Genomic DNA, 18,607 nt, shown 5'->3' with positions numbered 1-18,607 from the left:
ATCATATTGTGAGAGCTGAATTATTATTTTTTTACTAGATCCAACCTTTATTCACAGTACAAGACTTAAGAGAAGAAAACAAGAAAATGCTTGTGAAAAAAAAATACAAAAGAAGAGAAGATATAATTCAAATACCTTGCATTAGAACATCATAAAATAATAGGTTAAGTTAACATTTTGAAAGACTAGGAGGAATATAATTAAACTCAAAAAGATATTGGGCTTGTTTAGCAACCTATTTTAAAAATAATTTTTTGTTCTTCAAAATAAAAGAAAAAATTTATTTGATAATATATTTTTAAAAAGTGTTTTAAAGAAAAAAATTATTATGAAGAATAGAAAAATAAAAATATCTTTTAAGTAATTTGAAATTATTATTTTAAAGAATAAAAGAGAATGTAAAAAATATTTTTTTATTTTCAAAATATATTTTACAAAACATCATTTCTTGCAACAATAACAATAGAGTAAAAGCAGTTTGAAACAAGTCCATTTATTCTTATGTTTTTATTCAAATGTCATGCATTGGTCTCCTCATATGAAGCTATGCGTAAGTTTTATCGCGAAAAAAGAAGTATTGCTCAAAGTGAGAATCTTTTGATTGCTCACATCACATGTTATTTTTTATTGGAGATAGTCTTGTTCAATATATCATTAAGTATTAAATGTGGATATCTTAATGAAGTTATATAACTTGGTTCATTACATTACGAAAGACCAACAAACAAAATTATGTGATAAATAAATTATTATTTTTTTGGGTGAAAAAGGATTTATAAAATATAGCATTTATAAAATTTTTTTTACCAAAACAAACAAGAACAACTAATAAAAGTTGGTCCCATTAATAAATATTTAATTTATAACTCATGAAGTTGTGAGTTTAAGTCTACTCCTAATATACGAGGATGTTATTGGTAGGCCTGATACATTATCATCAAAATCTAAACTTGTTATTGATTCAAATGTTCTCATTTCCATCAAAATAAGCTTGATGAATGATGATCAACGAGAACCAGTAGACCAATAAAAATATAAAATATGAACAGACATTTTGTTAGCATAGAGACCATGCTAGCTGCATCTATGTCTATGTCAAAAATTTGTTTCACTGGTCAAGGCTCGTTGTCCAGCGCGGTATGCAGGAAAATGGTGGGAAAAGAAGAAAGAAGAGAATTTCAAGGTTCATTATCATCTCAACAAATAGAGACATGCTTGGGATCTTTGTCGCGTATTCTTGTCTTTTGCGAAGAACACCACGTTGTGGCATGAAACTGGACGACCGAAGGCAAGTCCACGAGGCTAAAGGCGGCTGGCCACAATGCAGCAGCCAGCCGGAGGCCTTGTTATCTCGTTGCGCACCGAAGAACATTTCCCTGATTTTCTCCGAAGTTTGAGAAATTCCTTTGTCCTCTTTGGGGATAGTTTCGAAGGGATGATGAACAAGTTTAACCTTAGCTTGGATATTATCAATCGCAAGAATTTCAGCTAAGACATGAAAACCAATTACAAGTATGCCTAGGACCAAACCGAGCTTTAAAGTAATGGGTTTTTATAAAGAGACAGCAAGAAGATTACTGGATTTTTCATCAGGATTCCCAAAATGCGGAATATTCAAGGGTTACAGTATTTATATAGAATGGCTTTGCAATGTCTGGGAAGTTGATGACAGAAGGGCTCTTTTGAAGCTCCTGTATTCGACAAAATGTCTCACTTGGATGAATAAGCTATATCTCCCATGTTGGTAGTTCCTTGTATCCTCTTCTTCATATATTCTTCCCTGAACCAACTTTTCTGTTCCATAGCAATACAGAGCTTGAAATTGTAAAAGCATGGAAGGAAAGAGGGTGGTGGTCGTCCTGGATGCATCTAAAGATGTCAATCCAAGAGTCTTTCGTTGGTCCTTGAAAGGATTATCACTGAAGCCAGGAGATAAGCTCACCGTTGTTGCAGTTCTCTATCAGTTTTATACTCCTAGTATGTGCTCTTCCATGGATGCTAGGGAAGTTTATGGCAGCTATTAATTATTCATCAAATCACTATTTTTGCATCAAATCACTTTTGTCACTCTGTTGGGACAGATTCAATGTTTTTATCCTGTGATGGTACATTTACACGGGTACGCACATGAAGAAAATGTTGATTCGGACTCAGTGGAGTGAGAAAACAATTAAATTTTCGTGAGAATGAGAGAATGACTATTTGTGTGTTGAAGTGATGCAAACAACAGTTGATTACCAAAATTAATGTGTAACAGTGTAAGTCATCTTTCAAAGGCAAACTAGTTGATTTTCTCTTTATTTATACACAACATTAGTGTAAATTTTTCATATAGATCTTGTACAAGAATAGCTTTCAAATAGGTTTCGCGGCAGTTGAGAAATTAAAATCCCACGTGCCAAACACCATATAAAGGACACATGAATAAACTACTTTTTCTGCTTCCTTTACCATCAAAATTCTTTTGTAGTGGGGTACTTAAGCACATTGGACAGCAAATCACTGGTTGGAGCCAACAAGAAAGCAGTAGAGATGCGAGCTGCGAGGAGGATGGAAGAATACCAAAATAATGAGGAGCTTCTTGAGATTTCTAAACTGTATGAATCACAGAAGGTAACATTAACAGTAGTTGTTGAGATCTTTTCTTTTGCTTTATGATCATAAGGAAGAATGAAGTAAATGTTGAAAGTTAATAGATGTTCAATTGAAAAGGATGATATTGGAAAACCATACCCTAAAAAAAAGCAGCTCGTTGAGAATTTACTTGACAATGACTTATTATCGATGACATAATCCGAAGAAAATAATCTACAAGAAATAGTTGAGGAATGAATGGATTTTTTTTAAAGCTCTTGTCTGAGAAAACGTGTTAAAGATTATACCTATTCGTGAATCTTCATTTGAATATTTAAATTTGAGGTGAAGTAATCCTTGGTATGGTTTCAAAGTTTTTTGGGCCAGTAATCAAATTGAAAAATTCAATCATCTTCAACTTCCATTAAATTTTAGCACAAGATATGATGCACGTGAGCTTTGGTCAAGCTTAAAGGAACTTTCATGTGAAAAAAAATTTACTATTTTATTAAAAATTACTTGTGCACAGTCACTTAAGAATTTAAGCTTTTGCGTATTCATTGCCAATGTATGTGTTACACTTAGAGAAACAGCCGGGAAGCCACAAATATTGTTCCTCCAAAATTTTGCAGGTCAAAATAGAAAGAAATTTCTCCAATAAATTAGAAGCAGAGGACCGTGCCATTTTGCCACCTGTTTCATGTTCAAGGTTGCATTTACAGACTCATAATTGTAAAGCATGAAAAAAAAAAACATAGATAGAACCGATATTATCTTCAGTTAACATATTAAGTGATAGTGTACAGGACAAAAATCATTACGTAATTCATATTATTTTCCCATTAGGATGTTACCATACATCTGTTTTATTCACAACTGGGAATCTATCAGATATTTGTGTAATGCTAGGACTTCTCATATTTTACTAATATTGCAGCCTATTACATTTTGCATAACATTTCAGGTTGAATTCAGGATAGAGTTGGTCACGGCAACTTCAGCTAAGGAGGTTGCTTTAGACAAAGCGAAAGAACTAAATGCAACTTGGGTGATATTGGACAGGTCAGGCAAAATTAAACTGATAATCTCATTGAAACAACCTTCGTAGTCATCTCATGAAACAAAACATTGCTTTTGAAGGAAAGTTGAAAGCTTTTGGGGCAACTTTTGCTTCTTCTTAAATGTCTAGAAAGTACGAAGGAACAGAAACTGATATTTTCATTGGCCGTGCTAATTATGTCCTCGTTAAGAACCTTTTTTAACGCAAAGATTATGAGAGATGAAACTCTAACCTACACAGTCAAGGGTATTGATACACTCTGGGAATTGCTCCTAGATATTGATTCTGGCTAATTCAAGCCAAAGCATTAAATGTTAGGCTTGAGCTGAGGACTATAAACCGGATATACAATAATTCTAACGTAGCCATCTTTAAGCACAAGAAGAAGGACAAACATAGTTGTATCTGAGCTTCTCATATGACTAAGATCAAGCTTGAAAATTGTACTGATTTTATATTGATTCGATGGATGTGTAATGACTCTAGAATGTCTGTAACTTGGAATTTACTTCTCATAACATCTAAGTCAAATTATGATTTGTTGAATTATAAAACGATTGCATAGTTAATGTTCCTCTTGTCAAATCTAAACAGCTCTTTTCACATGAATCATACAAACATACTAATATAAAAAGCACCTGGGTCGCAGGCAGATGAAGAAAGATGAGAAGTTTTTCCTGCAGGAGCTTTCTTGTGGTATATCAAGATTGAAGCGTAACAATAGGATTGAACATTTGAGAGGTCCCCCAGTTCTCCCCACAGAGATATTTATCAGTCCTGTACCAGGATGTCATGACGATGAGGATAACAGTATGGAAGACCCCAAGATTGGTAAGCTCTGAAACACTTCTAGCACCAGGTTACATCTCAGTCCGCCAAAATATCAGCTTCAGATTTTTTTTTTTAATAAACTTAGAATTAAAATTAAATCTTTTTTATGCAAAATACTCTCAAACAATTGAAGCTATTTAGTCAATTCAGTCATTTTCTAGGTATATTTTTTTATGGGATTTACCTTGGCCAAATACGCTCTAATTTGGCTGGTTAGCTTTACTCTGTCTCAGTTTCATTGCATGTTATTCACAAAGTGGTTATTGAGCATCATAACAATAACAGTTTGGAATGATCCGATGATAGGTCAAATAAAAGAGGATCTTCCCAGCATGGAAGAAGAGATGCAAAGAAACTCAGATAAGGGGGATGACTTTACATTTACTGACAGTAATCAAACAAGTCAGACAAAACCTGATGAACCCAGAACAGTTGTAGAAGAGACATGGAAGAGCATCCATGATGAAGGGCAGCACTTCAGGCAGGCAACAAGAGGTGATCTACACATAGATGGAACAAAAGCTGAGCTGCTGAGCCATGATCAAGAAGATAAAACAGATGGAAAGCAAGAGAAGAGCATTTTTGGGAATACAGAATGCTCTATCTGCTCAGTCTGCAAAAGTAGACGGCCAGATAGTGGATGGAAAAGGGACTTCTCATATATCGAACTTCAAGTCGCTACAGATGAATTTTCAATTAACAACTCACTTTCTGAAGGAGAATGTGGATCTACTTTCAAAGGTCAGCTTGATTGTCAGCTGAAAATAGTGGTGAAGCAGCATCGACTCACAGATGCCCAAGTAGAGAAACAAATGATGTCTCAAGTGCAATTGATCCTCAAGGCTAGACATAAGAATGTGGCCATGCTGTTGGGTTCCTCCATAGAAGAAAGTCAGCTATTAGCTGTATATGAGTATGCATGCAATGGTTCACTTGACAAGCATCTATCTAGTAAGACTTATGATCCAATAATGCATGTAGAATTTTAGCAACTGTATAACTGTCCTAGGAATTTTGGTGGAGATTTCAATGTGATGCAATAAAGGAACTTTCTGAATCATGCAGAGAATAGTTGCAGGCCATTAAGCTGGGGAAAAAGGGTGAAAATAGCTGTAGGTGTCTCCATGGGTCTAAAGTACTTACATGATAATAACATAATTCATGGACGTATAAAGCCAAGCAACATTCTTCTAAACCATGAGTTCGAACCAATGGTACATACCTAATAACTTGGACTTGGAAGCCAAGACATATCCTATTTGTCTAAGTTACTGTTGATTCCATATTTTCTCATCAGATCAATCTAACTTCTATATTGAATGGTGAATATATACTTAGCTTGGAGATTTCAGCTTGGGGAGAGCAAAATGTGAAGCAAAAAAGTCACACAAGGATAAAAGTTTGGTATACGCAGCACCAGAGTGTTTGGAGAATTGGAAACTAACAGCCAAGACGGATGTATACTCCTTTGGAATGGTTCTTTTAGAGCTTATCACTGGTCAGAGGGCTACAGACAAAATATCAGGAGAGAAAAACCTTGTTGAATGGGTAATAGTCACACAACATTACTTTTATTACACACCCTAAGCAGCTTCTGGTAATTTGAATTTTTGAGGGTGATCAACATTGTCCTCTAATTTCTAAGAATATCAAAAGTACTTGTTTGACCTCAAGACCCTATATTTTGTTTTTTCAAAAGATCATTATCAGGCTTGTTTTCTTGTGATACTATTTAATCCCATGTAAACTCTTGTATCTGTTTTCAAGCACACAAATCTTGTAGCAGTAGGGACAACAATCTTCTTTGATGACATAATTTTTTGTGATTTCGGTGCACTATAAACCATGGTATCTTGGAAATAGTTCTCCTTTGTCGTGCAACATCTTAAATTTAAGCTTTAACTCTGATGCTTCTCCCAAGTCAATCCATTTCATATCCGTGCTGTAGTACTCAATACTCTCTGCTTTGAATCATGTTCCATATTCCTTTTGATGTTATTACCGGATGCAAGTAGTTCTGTTTAGGCCAAACAATACTCTAATCTAGATTAGTTAGTATTACCATATACCAAATATTTATATCTATACAGAGAGAGAGAGAGAGAGAGCTAAAAATAAAGTAGGCATAGAAAGCCTAGTAGAGGACAACAAATAGGCTAAGAAGACCATTTCATTAATGGAAAGGGTTATCCTTGAAAATTTTGGCATTAATCTCTAGTTATAAGCATCTAATGACCTAAATCATTGCACAATGCCATACAACTTTTCTCTGCACCTTTTCTGTTGACCTTGTGCTTATGTAAAACATACTGTATTTTATTATTTTCTTTCATTTTATGTTTCAGGCAAAGCCTCTTCTTGGAACAAAGAAGTATCCGCAATTGGTGGATCCTGCAATTGGAACCTCCTACGAAGAAGAACAACTTCATTGGTTGGCCCAAGTAACAGAAAAATGTCTCAAAAAGAATCCAAAGGAAAGATTAAGCATGAATATGGTATGTGTCCATGATTAAAATTATGTCAATCATGAAGTGAAATTGAAGGAAGAAAACAAGTTGCATGTACTGTAGTATTAACTGTTGGCAGTGAGTTACTAGATGTATAAGAACACTATGGTTTGTTATTGAATGCTCAATTACTTAAAACTGAACTTTAAATTATAAGGTCTGAAGTTTTGCTCAAAAAAAAAAATTATAAGGTCTGAAGATTGTAAATAAAAAAGAAATTATAAGATTACCAAGGCACAAATATAATCTTAAATCTCACTTAAAAGCTTAAACTATTGACAAAGGGCTCAAAAATTACTTTGTTTATCCTAACTGAGAACATTTTGAATTACCAAGAGGATGCATTTCAGATAAATGTTAACCATAATATAGACATATCCCAGGTTCATAAACAAGGATGCTCTGTGAATGAAAAATGATATTGGTGCTTCATTAAATTAAAGATACAAATTTGTACGAATTAATGAACAAGAGATAGTACATGGTTCAGGTGCTCAATGCTCACAAACCTATCCAAATAAAGATATGGTCTAAGATTTTACCTGATTCGGTTCATTCCCAAAAGAAAATAAAATGGTCTTGCTTTTATATTTCTACCTCACAGCACCTGTGCTGCAATTTTATGGTTATACATTGTCAACATGCCATTGCCACATAATTTCAGGTGGTCTCTGAATTACGAGGCATAATAGAGAGTGAAGAGGGCTGTGTTACTGTAGACTTTTCCCCAGAAATTTCAAGATCAACATGTGGCATATCAGACATTACTTCTACTCAAGGTAAAGAGGAAAATAATCTAGGACAGGATAGCTTAAGCACAATGATAAATAACGAAAGCAAGAAGTAATCAACTTGAAGTCAAATTAATTAAAAAAAAATTCTCAGATTAAATAGCTTGAGGAAAAAGGTAAAACAGGAAATATAGAAGCAAATAACTTAAAGAGGGAGGGGCAGAAGATATTGTTAACATGACAGCCTATGAGCGTGATAATTTTCTTTTGAAAATGGTTCATTCTTATATGTTATCATCAGAATCATTTATTAGTCATATGTCATAATCAAACATAAGAGAATGGACAAGAAGTCAGAAGTTAGCAAAATCTCCAATCAATGAAACAGCCTGGCAACTTAATTTGAAATTGTCTCAGTATCAATCTTCAGATGAGAGCATGTGTTAAGCATATAACTTTCAGGCAAGAGTAGCAACATACTTTCTTCATCATATTTAAAATTATTGGATATTGTCGAATGTTCAATCTGAATATATTCAGATAATTTATAGAAAAATGTTTTTACCAAATGAGAACTATATGATAGGTCAAAAGATACCTGATGAGCTGACTGAGGAAAAGCGGATCAAGAGCTGCCACTATGGAGAAATGTGGAATCCAGAGCTAGCAATTGAAAATAACGACATGTTATGTCATAAAAAAGCTGATCATCTAAGCCATGGGGTGGAGAAGAGTGTAGGAAAGGAGAAAAGAACAAACCATATGGTAGCTTTGACAAAAGTTGATACACTGGATCTGGATCAAGGACAGAGCAGTTTTATAAAAAATGAGACAATTATGGGTCAAATTGCAGTTGATAGAAAAGGAGATATGATGAATAGGCACCAGGGAGAAGTGATTTTGGATAGTTCAAAATCATTTTTATGCTCTATATGCAAAAGTAGACGCTCAAATGTTGGAAATCAAAGAGACTTCACTTACAATGAGCTTGAAGATGCTACAGATATATTTTCATTTCAGAACTCTCTCTCTGAAGGTGGAAATGGACCAATTTTCCGGGGCATTCTAGATTGTAAGCTGAAAATAGCTATCAAGATGCATCGAATAACTAGCTCTCGGGAAGAAGAAATATTTAAGTCAGAGGCGCAGTTGCTTACTAAAGCTATACATAAAAATGTGGTGATGCTGTTGGGTTCATGCACAGACAAAAATCAACAGATTCTTGTGTATGAGTTTGCTTGCAATGGTTCACTTGACCAGCACTTATCAGGTTTATGTTTGACTACTATATTCAGAACTTATAGCTCGTCAGTTAGCACATGTCCCAATGTAGCTTTTTCGAGAAGCAAGAAAAATTGATGTCTGGAAAACGTCCATTTAGAAGGGTTTTAATGGATCAACAAACAGGCCTTTGTTCATATAGAATTTTAAACACTTTCTGCATGGAACTTGACTAAATACAGAATTTCTCCATTATACAGGGGGAAGCTGCCGGTCATTGACTTGGAGAGAAAGGGTAAAAGTAGCAATTGGTGCCTCTAGAGGTCTGAAATACCTTCATGACATTAACATAATTCATGGAAGTATAAAACCAAGCAACATTCTTCTGACCCATGAATTCGAGCCTCTGGTAATTGAACCTTTTGACCTAATTTTGTCTGTCTAACTTGGGAAGCAAGTGTAAATTATCATTTTGTCATCCTAGCGAACTAATTTTCTATTCTGAATGGTGCATATATCTTTAGCTTGGAGATTTTGGCTTAGGAAAAGGAAAACTAGAACTGAAATCCCACAAAGATAAAAATGTAAGTTCTGAATACACAGCACCGGAGTATTTGGAGAAAGGAAAACTGTCCACTAAGACGGATGTATACTCCTTTGGCGTGGTTCTTTTAGAATTGATCAGTGGCAGGAGAGCGACAGATAAATTATCTGGAGGGAAAAGTTTTGTTCAGTGGGTAAGACACATATGCTGGTATTTGAATCACTAAAGTGGTAATGAATAACTTTTACTTTTCTACATGTCTGAGAATATCTGAACAAAAAGCTCGTCCTCATTACCCTTCTTTTCTCCGAACAAGTTTATCCGGAATATTTTCTTTTTGTCTATTAAATTCTTCTGTTAAGACTTATCCTACATTCTGTTTTGTTTTCATAATGTCCATATTATTGCAGGAGGCAATAAATTCATGCCTTGATCATCTTAGATACTGTGCCCCGAAATTTTTTCAAGATTTCTGTATTTTGAACCAATAAACATGATTGGTATAAGTAACATGTCACATTGATTTGCGATGTAAAAATTATAGTTCATCTTGTACTCATTCAGTCATTTATTTTTTAGTGAATGCAGTGGAACAGCCTCTTTACTTTTATATTTCTCTTTGTTATTTTACTCCCCATTGACACCTTTAATATGATCATGTCAGAGAAGCCAAGTATTCATGAAATGCATATGTATTTCATAACATTTGCGGATCGACTGATTTACTCAACATACTATATGGCTTAAGAACTTTGATTTTTTTTTTTCTCACCAAATTTATTTTCTATTTGCATCACCCATTTTTTCTTCTTGATTATTTTATGTCAGGCTAAGCCTCTTCTTGGTGGGAAGAAATACGCCCAGCTGGTGGATACTAAAATCAGCAGTTCTTGCAAAGAAGACCAACTTAGATGGTTGATCCAAGTAATAGAACAATGTCTCAGGAAGAATCCTAAGAAAAGATCAAGCATGAATATGGTGAGTCTCAATGATTTCATTGCCAAACATTAAAAAAAAAAAAAGAAAAATGAAAGAAAGGTCTCAATGATTTGGAATGTGTCTAACTGAAAGGGCAAAAGATAGAAAGAACAGGACATGGTAATCCATACGGTGACACAATATAATTTTGTATTGACACTCTAATATCAGATAAAGAGACAGAGTTGAATACCCCTGAGCTGAAACTCGTGAACAAGGTAAGAAATCCGGCCCACACAACGTGATACAGAAAGAATTCTCTAAATAAAAATTTTATGCTTTGAGCCAGGTATAATATTACAATCCAGAAATAAGAGTAGAAGTCAAAGCAACCTAATTCTTTTTTATATTCCTAAAACTTCTTTGGCAAAAGACTTCCATTAACCTTCAAACAACCCAAACTACTTCCTCCAGTGTGCAAAGCTAAACTTTTAGAAGGAACATTTGAATTAAGAAACAAGAAAATGTTTTGCAAGTCAAAGATATGAAAGGATCTACAGCCCAAAGCGTCAAGAATACATCTAAATGATCATGATCCTAATTTCACTGTTGTTGAGAGTTTAATTTTATTTTCTCTGTATTCTAGTTAGTCACAAAAGAAGTCAAAGAAATTTCCTATTCATATAAAAACAAGACTGATTGTCAGAAAATTTAACTTGGTTTCGGACTCTTTCCGAGCACAACCTCATACCTTTTCATTCCCTCGAATCATCACATTATCGCACATACAATTTTATATGCATTGTTATCAACATAATATTTGACATTTCTATTAAAAAAATAAAAAATAACCATAACATTTGACATTTCATGTATGTTTACTTCACTTGGACCATTTCAGGTTGTCTCTGCATTGCAAGACATTGAAGATACTGATGGTTTATGTGCAATTGAAGACTCTTCTCCAGAAAAATCATATATACCACCCTGTGCGCCTGATATGATTTGTTCACAAGGTAATGACAACTTAAACAAACAGTTCAGGAATAAAGATAAACTTTTAAAAAAACACCAACAGTAAGCACGCAACTTGTGGTGATCAGAAAGTTCTGGAATCCTAAGGACAAAGGTAGAGGACAAAAACTAGAAGTATGTAACTTATGGTGGACCTGTGCTTTTTTCTTCCACTGGAAAGGGAAATATCCAAAATAACAATTTATTCATTCATTCATATCATGTAATGATGGCATTAATTCTCCACTTATAACAGCACAAAGTAATTTGCTTGAGTTAATCATGCAAGAGGACTTTTTTTTTTTTTAATAAAAAAAAGTAACAAATAAGTGGAGGCTACTAAAGTTTCTCCATAAGTAATATCCTCAGAAAAGAAACGTTTAACAACCAGACAGCTTATGGTGAAATAGTACTAGGGTTTCTAGATGAAGAGGACCTTTTTAACATATTAACATTCTCCATAAATAACAAAAGTTAGTTTCCATCATATTATAACCCGTTCAATTACAATTCAAATTGCTGTTTATTTTCATTTTTGCTTCTTATATTTCTACCTGAATCCCCAAAGACAAACTGGTAGAAACAGATCTAATGAAATTGACTACTAGATTAGTTGCAAGCTTGCTTTCTTTGTTTCCTTTTAGAACTTCTTTTTCTGAAGGAGGAAGGAATGACTTGACTTAAATGATAGGTCAAACAAAGGTTGATCAGAACAGTTGGAAACAAGAACAGATCGAAAGCATCCCTTATGAGATGGAGAGGAGCTTAAGATCAATAGTCAGAAAAAATGACTTAATAGGTAGTAGAAATGTTCATCAGCTGCGCCAGGATGGAGAAGAGATCAGCAATGTTCACATGATGTGTCGCACAAAAACTGATCAGATAAGCCAGGCTCAAGAAGGTACAGGAGGAAGCCTCCAAATAGAAAAGAGGGGCACAATACTCACAAATATGGGTAGCCAAATTGCAAGTGAAAATTGCAATGAAGAACTAATGCAGGGTAGCTTACGTGGGGATTCATTGGATGGTTGTAACATCAGAGTTATGTTAGAGGATTCCGAATCTTCTGTATGCTCTATCTGCAAAAGTAAACGCCCTCATTTTGGAGGTCATAAGGATTTCTCTTATAATGAGCTCCATGTGGCTACTGAGGGGTTTTCAATTAAGAACTCTCTAACTGAAGGTGTATATGGACCTTCGTTCAGAGGCCAGCTAAACTGCAAATTGAAAATAGTTGTCAAGCAACTTCAAATGACAAGCTCCCAGGAAGAGAAGATATTTAAGTCAGAAGTTCAGTTCCTCTCTAAGGCTAGACATGAAAATGTGGTCATGTTGTTGGGTTCATGCATAGATAAAACTAAAATGCTGATTGTATATGAGAATGCATGCAATGGTTCACTTGAGCATCATTTATCAGGTAAATACATTTACAGCTTTTTATCTGAAATGAAGTTTGTAGACTTTATACATGAACCTTTAGTTAAGATGTGAAGTTAATATTGAAGGAAACTTTGGCAATTTGCAGGACAAACTGGTAGATTACTAACATGGAGAGAGAGGGTGAAAATTGCAATAGGTTTATCCAGAGGTCTAAAGTATCTGCATGAGAATAATACAATTCATGGAAGTATAAAACCAAGTAACATTCTTATAACTCATGAATTTGAAGCACGGGTACGTAGAACTTAATAGCTGCGAGTCTTTTGCTACAATCTAAGTTTTAATCTGAAATTTTTTTTTATCATTTTAGCTTTTAACTTCTAGCTTGGATGATACTCATATCTATAGGTAGGAGATTTTGGATTTGGAAAATCCAAAAATGAATTGAAGAATTGGCACAAGAATAAAAATGTAGAGAATATTGGATACGAGGCTCCGGAACTTTTGGACAGTGGAAAGTTCTCAACTCAGACAGATGTGTATTCTTTAGGGGTGGTTCTTTTAGAGCTGATCACTGGGCATAGGGTTATAGATAAAGTTTCAGTACAGAAAAGTCTTATTGAATGGGTAAGAGCCATGGTTTTCTATCTAAAAATTACAAGCGTAATTAGTACCATATAAAAGTATTATATATGCTTCACTATTTTATAATGTGTTGTCCAAGCACATCTAGAAAAATGTTTGATTTTTTAATTCTCTCATCCGTGGCTTCTTGGTACTCTAGGAATCATATATTCTTGCAAATTGTGATTATGGCAAATTTTTTAGATACTTCAATTTTAAAATAACATCCTATTATATTTGGTCTTATGATCTATGGCAATCCTCCAAGCTTCCTTCTGCCTTTCGTATTTTAATTCTACTTCCACTGTAAACCGTGAACTAGATTGGTTGGAGGAGCATAGAAATGTCTATTTTGGCATCTTGAGGTCATTCTTTGGACATTTCTTCTCTAAGATCTCTCATATGAAGAATATTTGGATTGGTGAGGCTGTCATTATTATCTTCTAGTAAATGTATTCGACAAATTATTATGTTCCTTATCTGTAAGTTTATATCATTTATATCTTCCTATGAAATCAAAGCACCAAGGCCTAAAGACAGTGATCAGAGCAATCACAATGTTTAATTATGCATTACCAAAGAAAATTCCTGCGTTTATGAAAGCTGATTATTCTCTTACATCAACTTCCATTGCTTTTTCATATTGCATTGAACAACATTTCTTCAGGCAAAACCACTTCTTAGAGGAATGAATTACCCACAATTGGTGGATCCAAAACTCAGCAGCTCCTACGATGATCAAGAACTTTTTTCGTTGGTCCAAGTAATTGAGAAGTGTCTAAGAAAGAATCCAAAGGAAAGGTTAACAATGAATATGGTAAGGCTTATTATTTCCAATAAGAAAGGAAAAGTTGAACATATCAGAAAAATAACAATTTTGTTGCTATAATTTATTAGAAAAACAATATAGATAAATCCTTTGAAAATATTATGATTAATTTAGAGGTAAACGATGATCTCAATCACACACTAAAACTGAAACTACCTTATGTCCTTCTCAAGACTCCACATGATATCCAATCATCTATGTAATTAGTACATTATGATAATTTCTTATGTGCAAAGTGACTATAAGCTCTTTTCCACCATTAAGTTTGATAGTGACCTTATAACTTTGTTCTTTTTTGAGCTTTTTTCTTGTATTCCGTGTAGAAACCAGAAGTTCATTCTCTTCTTTCTCATAAAATTTCTTCTTTTATCCAAAAAAAAAAAATGTGACTGATGTTGTTTGCTTGATATATATTACAGGTTATCTCAGCATTGCCATGCATAGTTGATAACAAGCCACTTGTAACTGAGGACCCCATTACAGTAAAGCCACACTTCAAACGCCCTTTGAAAGATGAATCGATCTCACAAGATATCAAAGTATCACCACAAGCAGATAATTTAGAGGTAATTAATCAATGAACTCAACTAGTCAAGCACACACCAAAATCGAAACTACTTAATGTCCTGCTCAAGTCTTCACATGATATTCAATAATCTACATAATTAGTACATTGTGATTAATGTATTGTCCGCAGAGAGACTGTAGGTCTTCTTTACCGCAAAGTTTGATAAGGACTTTGTTACTTTGTTCTTTCTTGAGCCTTCTTCTTGTATTTTCCAGACAGGATCGGATAAGAAGTTCTATTATTTCTCATACACTTTCTTCTTTTATCCCCAAAAAGAATGAGTGATGTTATTTTCTTGATATATTGTAGGTTATCAAAGTAACTGAGGACCCCATTATAGAAAAGCCACAATCCAATCGCCTTTTGCTAGATGAATCTAGTTCACAAGACATCGAAGTATCGCCACAAGCAGCTAACTTGGAGGTATTTAATCAATGAACTCAAGCGCACTCCAAAATGAAGCTACTTCATGTACTTCTCAAGGCTTCACATGATATCCAATAATCTACATAATTAGTAGATTGTGATAATATCTTGCATGCAAAGAGACTGTAAAGCTCTTCTTTACTACGAAGTTTGAGAGGGGCCTTGTTGCTTTGTTCTGTCTTGAGATTTTTTCTTGTATTTTCTTGATAAAGGATTTCTTATCCTCTAACCAGAAGTTCCTTATATTTCTCACAAACTTTCTTCTTTTATCCCCAAAAAGAAAAATTGACTGATGCTATTTGCTTGATGTATTGCAGGTTATTCCAGTAATTAAGGACCCCGGTAAAGAAAAGCCACGCTCTGGACTCACTGTGCAAGATGAATCTAGCGGCCAAGAACTCAAAGGATCGCAAGAAAATAACCTAAGTGATGTTAGTCAGGAAAGACAGAAAAATGAAACTTGTAGCAGAGATAATAAGGTCACAAATGTTTATCCAGAGAGCACAGAACACATGGCTTGTGGTGGAAGCAATGGAGAGCCACAAGAAACAGGAAGACTAGGCCACAAGATACATCAGGTAAATCAGAGGCGCATATCATATGGTGGTGCCAAAATATTTTTTCTTGACGGTGCCAAAGAATACATAGTAGATGAACAATTTTTTAGGTTTGGTAATTTGCTTTGAGGTGATTGGTCTCAAAATTGTAATGTTCACATTTATCTATTTACACATGTATGTATATATTGATGATAAATTAACATTCTACAGCTTTGATTGATGAAACATTTGTTCGGCCTGAAGTGATGACTGTCATAAACATTTAGAAACAATTACTCAACAAATCTTGACCAATGCACACAAGTAGAACGGTAAACACAAACCGAAAGTAACAATTTAGTAACAATTTTTTCAGAAGTTTTTTCCCAACACGAATTCTTACATTTGAACTCATCTATTGAAGTATCTTCATGAGTTTTATTATGACTGGAGATTTTTCATCCATGCATGCTGTAAGCTAAGTTTTAGTTCCATTATTTTCAGATATAATAAAAGCTAACTTCAAAGTTATTGCAGCCATTTGTGGTTTGCTGCTGTTGTGGATTTGAAGCTGATCTATCTGTGACATAACCTCCCTTACCCCCAGGGGAAAAAGAAATATATATATATATATATATATTATTTGATAGAACCCTTGTTACAAACAGTGGGATGAAAACCCGTTAAATCTTTATTTTTTTTTTTATACAAATAAAATTTAGATGAGTTGAATTCTGGAAGCTCACTAAGGCTAAGACATGTTTTTAGGTTCAAAGAGCATTTACAGTGGTACTTAGAAATTGTTCATTAACAAGATTCTCACACCAATAGCAGGATTTGAATCCACAATTTTATGAGTTATGGGCTAAATCCTTATCAATTAGACTAATATTTATGAATAGCCATTAAATCTTCAAGAACAGGGCTCCCTAGAAAAGTAGGAGCGACCTCACCAGACCAAGGAATTTTAGTTCTCGCACCATGCTTGGCAAGGATATAAGCAGGGATGTTAGCGTCTCTACTTATAAAATGGAAGTCAATATCCCATTCAAGTTTTCTATGAGATCCAGGGGAATGAACCGCTATAGATGCTAAACCTTTGATAATGGCTTGGATTTCGGCCCAGTCAACAGTCATGGACTGAGAACGTGCATAAAACCCAGTCAACCAGAGACCTTCAAGTTATCATTTAGCCAATGTGCATGTAAGAAAAGAGTAATGTCTTCCATCATTCACAATCCAGTTTGATGACTTTGATCCCTGCAACAGGAGGCCAGATAGCTTGCACGCCTTATAATTTTTTTTTCTTTTTCAAAAACCTGGTGAAAATGACTTCTAAATCGGTTGTGGAACCAATTTAAAACAAGCAGTGATGAGTCAGGGTGGAAGGGGGTACTTCCCCCTCCCCCCCTCCCATAATTTTACTGCTCTTTTATGTTTTTTAGATTTTATTTATGGAAAATGTGAAATTTAGTTTTTGCTCCGCAATATTCGTAAACCCCCCCCCCAATTATAGGTGAGTCTGGATTCATTACTGATAACAAGATCAATTTTCTAAATTAGTTGCACAGCAGGTTTAGAAAATAACTTTCCATAAAGAAAGTGCCCAAAAATAAAGAAGAGTTTGATAGAAATGGTTCAGAGCATCTATCAATTATCATGCAACTGATTTGCTTTCCATTGGATTCGTCAAAGCAAGTCATCAGCCAACATTAAATAAGAAATAAAAGGACCTCTTCTAGACATTTTGATGGGAAGCCGTTCACTGTTATCTACCTTGTCTTGGGTAAGATGAGAAAGAACGTCCATACAAAGTACAGATAAATAAGGAGAGATTGGGTCACCTTGATGGACACTCCTCTCAGGATGAAAAACATCACTTGGGAGTTGGGACACCATTCCATTACACCTTGAGTGAACCGGTAGAGATGCAACTCTCATAAAGAGGTTTCAAAGACAGTCATTGAAACTAATAGAATGACTTCTTTCAAAGTTTATGGATGTATAAGCCCACAATTAGAGTTGGAAAGTGGGCTAACCCAGTTTTTTATGGGCTTAACCCATTAAGGGTTCAGCATGAAAGCTCGATTGTCCTATGTTCTTTTGAAGCTTGGTCCAAAGTATTAAAACACAAGGCTTGATTCTAAATCCTTTGTTTTATATTCTTTTTGTATAATCTAATTTAATTATTAAATATTCAAAAAAATTTAAAATATAAATAAAATAATATAAAAATATTTTAAAATATATTGTAAAAGATTATTAAATGTCTAGTTATCATCATCATCTATAAACAAAATATTTGACCGTTTGATTAGTCTTCCAACAATTTAATATTTTAATGGTTATGATTTCATTATTTGAGGCTAAGATTGAGAAAGCGATTCTTTAGATGACACAAAAAAAGGGAGGAATTTAAAAAAAAAAAACAACAACAACAAAGGCTATCGGACAATTTCTCAAAATATTTTAACGTTATTGGGTCTAGGGCTGCACAAAGGACTGGACGGGACTGGGCTTCAGACTAACCCGGAGTCTGGTCCATTTCATAAAAAGGACTGGATTAGGCAACTCGTAGTCTGGTCTGGTCCTGTGAAAACCCAGAGATTAACAGGACCGGACTTGGTCCATAGGACTGGGAGACTGGTCATGTTAGTCCAATATTCACTAGGCCTTTTTTTTCTTTTTTTTTCCTCTATGATAAACAATAATTCATTTTAACCTAATAAACTCAATTAAGATAATAAAAACACTTATAAGTTATAATCATAATAAATTTATAATGATTTCTAACATCAAGAAAATAATATTTCAGTTACAGTCCAAACTCCAAATGATTTA

At 34.3% G+C, this 18,607-nt stretch overlaps 1 protein-coding gene across 1 annotated transcript; it reads left to right on the top strand.

Moving 5' to 3' along the window:
• Positions 1 to 1,089: 1,089 nt before the first annotated feature.
• Positions 1,090 to 16,029, top strand: LOC129302218 (uncharacterized). The gene is made up of 21 exons (XM_054940924.1): positions 1,090 to 2,258; positions 2,471 to 2,613; positions 3,539 to 3,636; positions 4,284 to 4,465; positions 4,772 to 5,416; positions 5,531 to 5,679; positions 5,804 to 6,013; positions 6,811 to 6,960; positions 7,637 to 7,751; positions 8,290 to 8,973; positions 9,185 to 9,333; positions 9,449 to 9,661; positions 10,297 to 10,446; positions 11,288 to 11,402; positions 12,092 to 12,817; positions 12,926 to 13,074; positions 13,189 to 13,407; positions 14,072 to 14,221; positions 14,653 to 14,799; positions 15,111 to 15,224; positions 15,545 to 16,029. The coding sequence occupies exons 2-21, from the start codon at positions 2,533 to 2,535 to the stop codon at positions 15,911 to 15,913; spliced, it is 4,815 nt and encodes a 1,604-aa protein (XP_054796899.1). The 5' UTR covers positions 1,090 to 2,258; positions 2,471 to 2,532; the 3' UTR covers positions 15,914 to 16,029.
• Positions 16,030 to 18,607: the final 2,578 nt, after the last annotated feature.

This window comes from Prosopis cineraria, unplaced genomic scaffold, assembly GCF_029017545.1.
Source record: "Prosopis cineraria cultivar Desert tree isolate PC_DT_omini unplaced genomic scaffold, ASM2901754v1 PC2, whole genome shotgun sequence".
Classification (NCBI taxonomy): domain Eukaryota; kingdom Viridiplantae; phylum Streptophyta; class Magnoliopsida; order Fabales; family Fabaceae; genus Prosopis; species Prosopis cineraria.
The sequence above is the reverse complement of the archived record's forward strand: the minus strand, read 5'-3'. Positions and strand labels throughout refer to the sequence as shown.

Bases quoted from the DNA above. Each gene is read 5' to 3' on its own strand.
- LOC129302218 (XM_054940924.1), top strand. From the start codon at position 2,533: ATGCGAGCTGCGAGGAGGATGGAAGAATACCAAAATAATGAGGAGCTT. The intron at 10,447-11,287 runs GTGAGTCTCAAT...GGACCATTTCAG, and splicing joins AAAGATCAAGCATGAATATG to GTTGTCTCTGCATTGCAAGA. The intron at 14,222-14,652 runs GTAAGGCTTATT...TATATATTACAG, and splicing joins AAAGGTTAACAATGAATATG to GTTATCTCAGCATTGCCATG.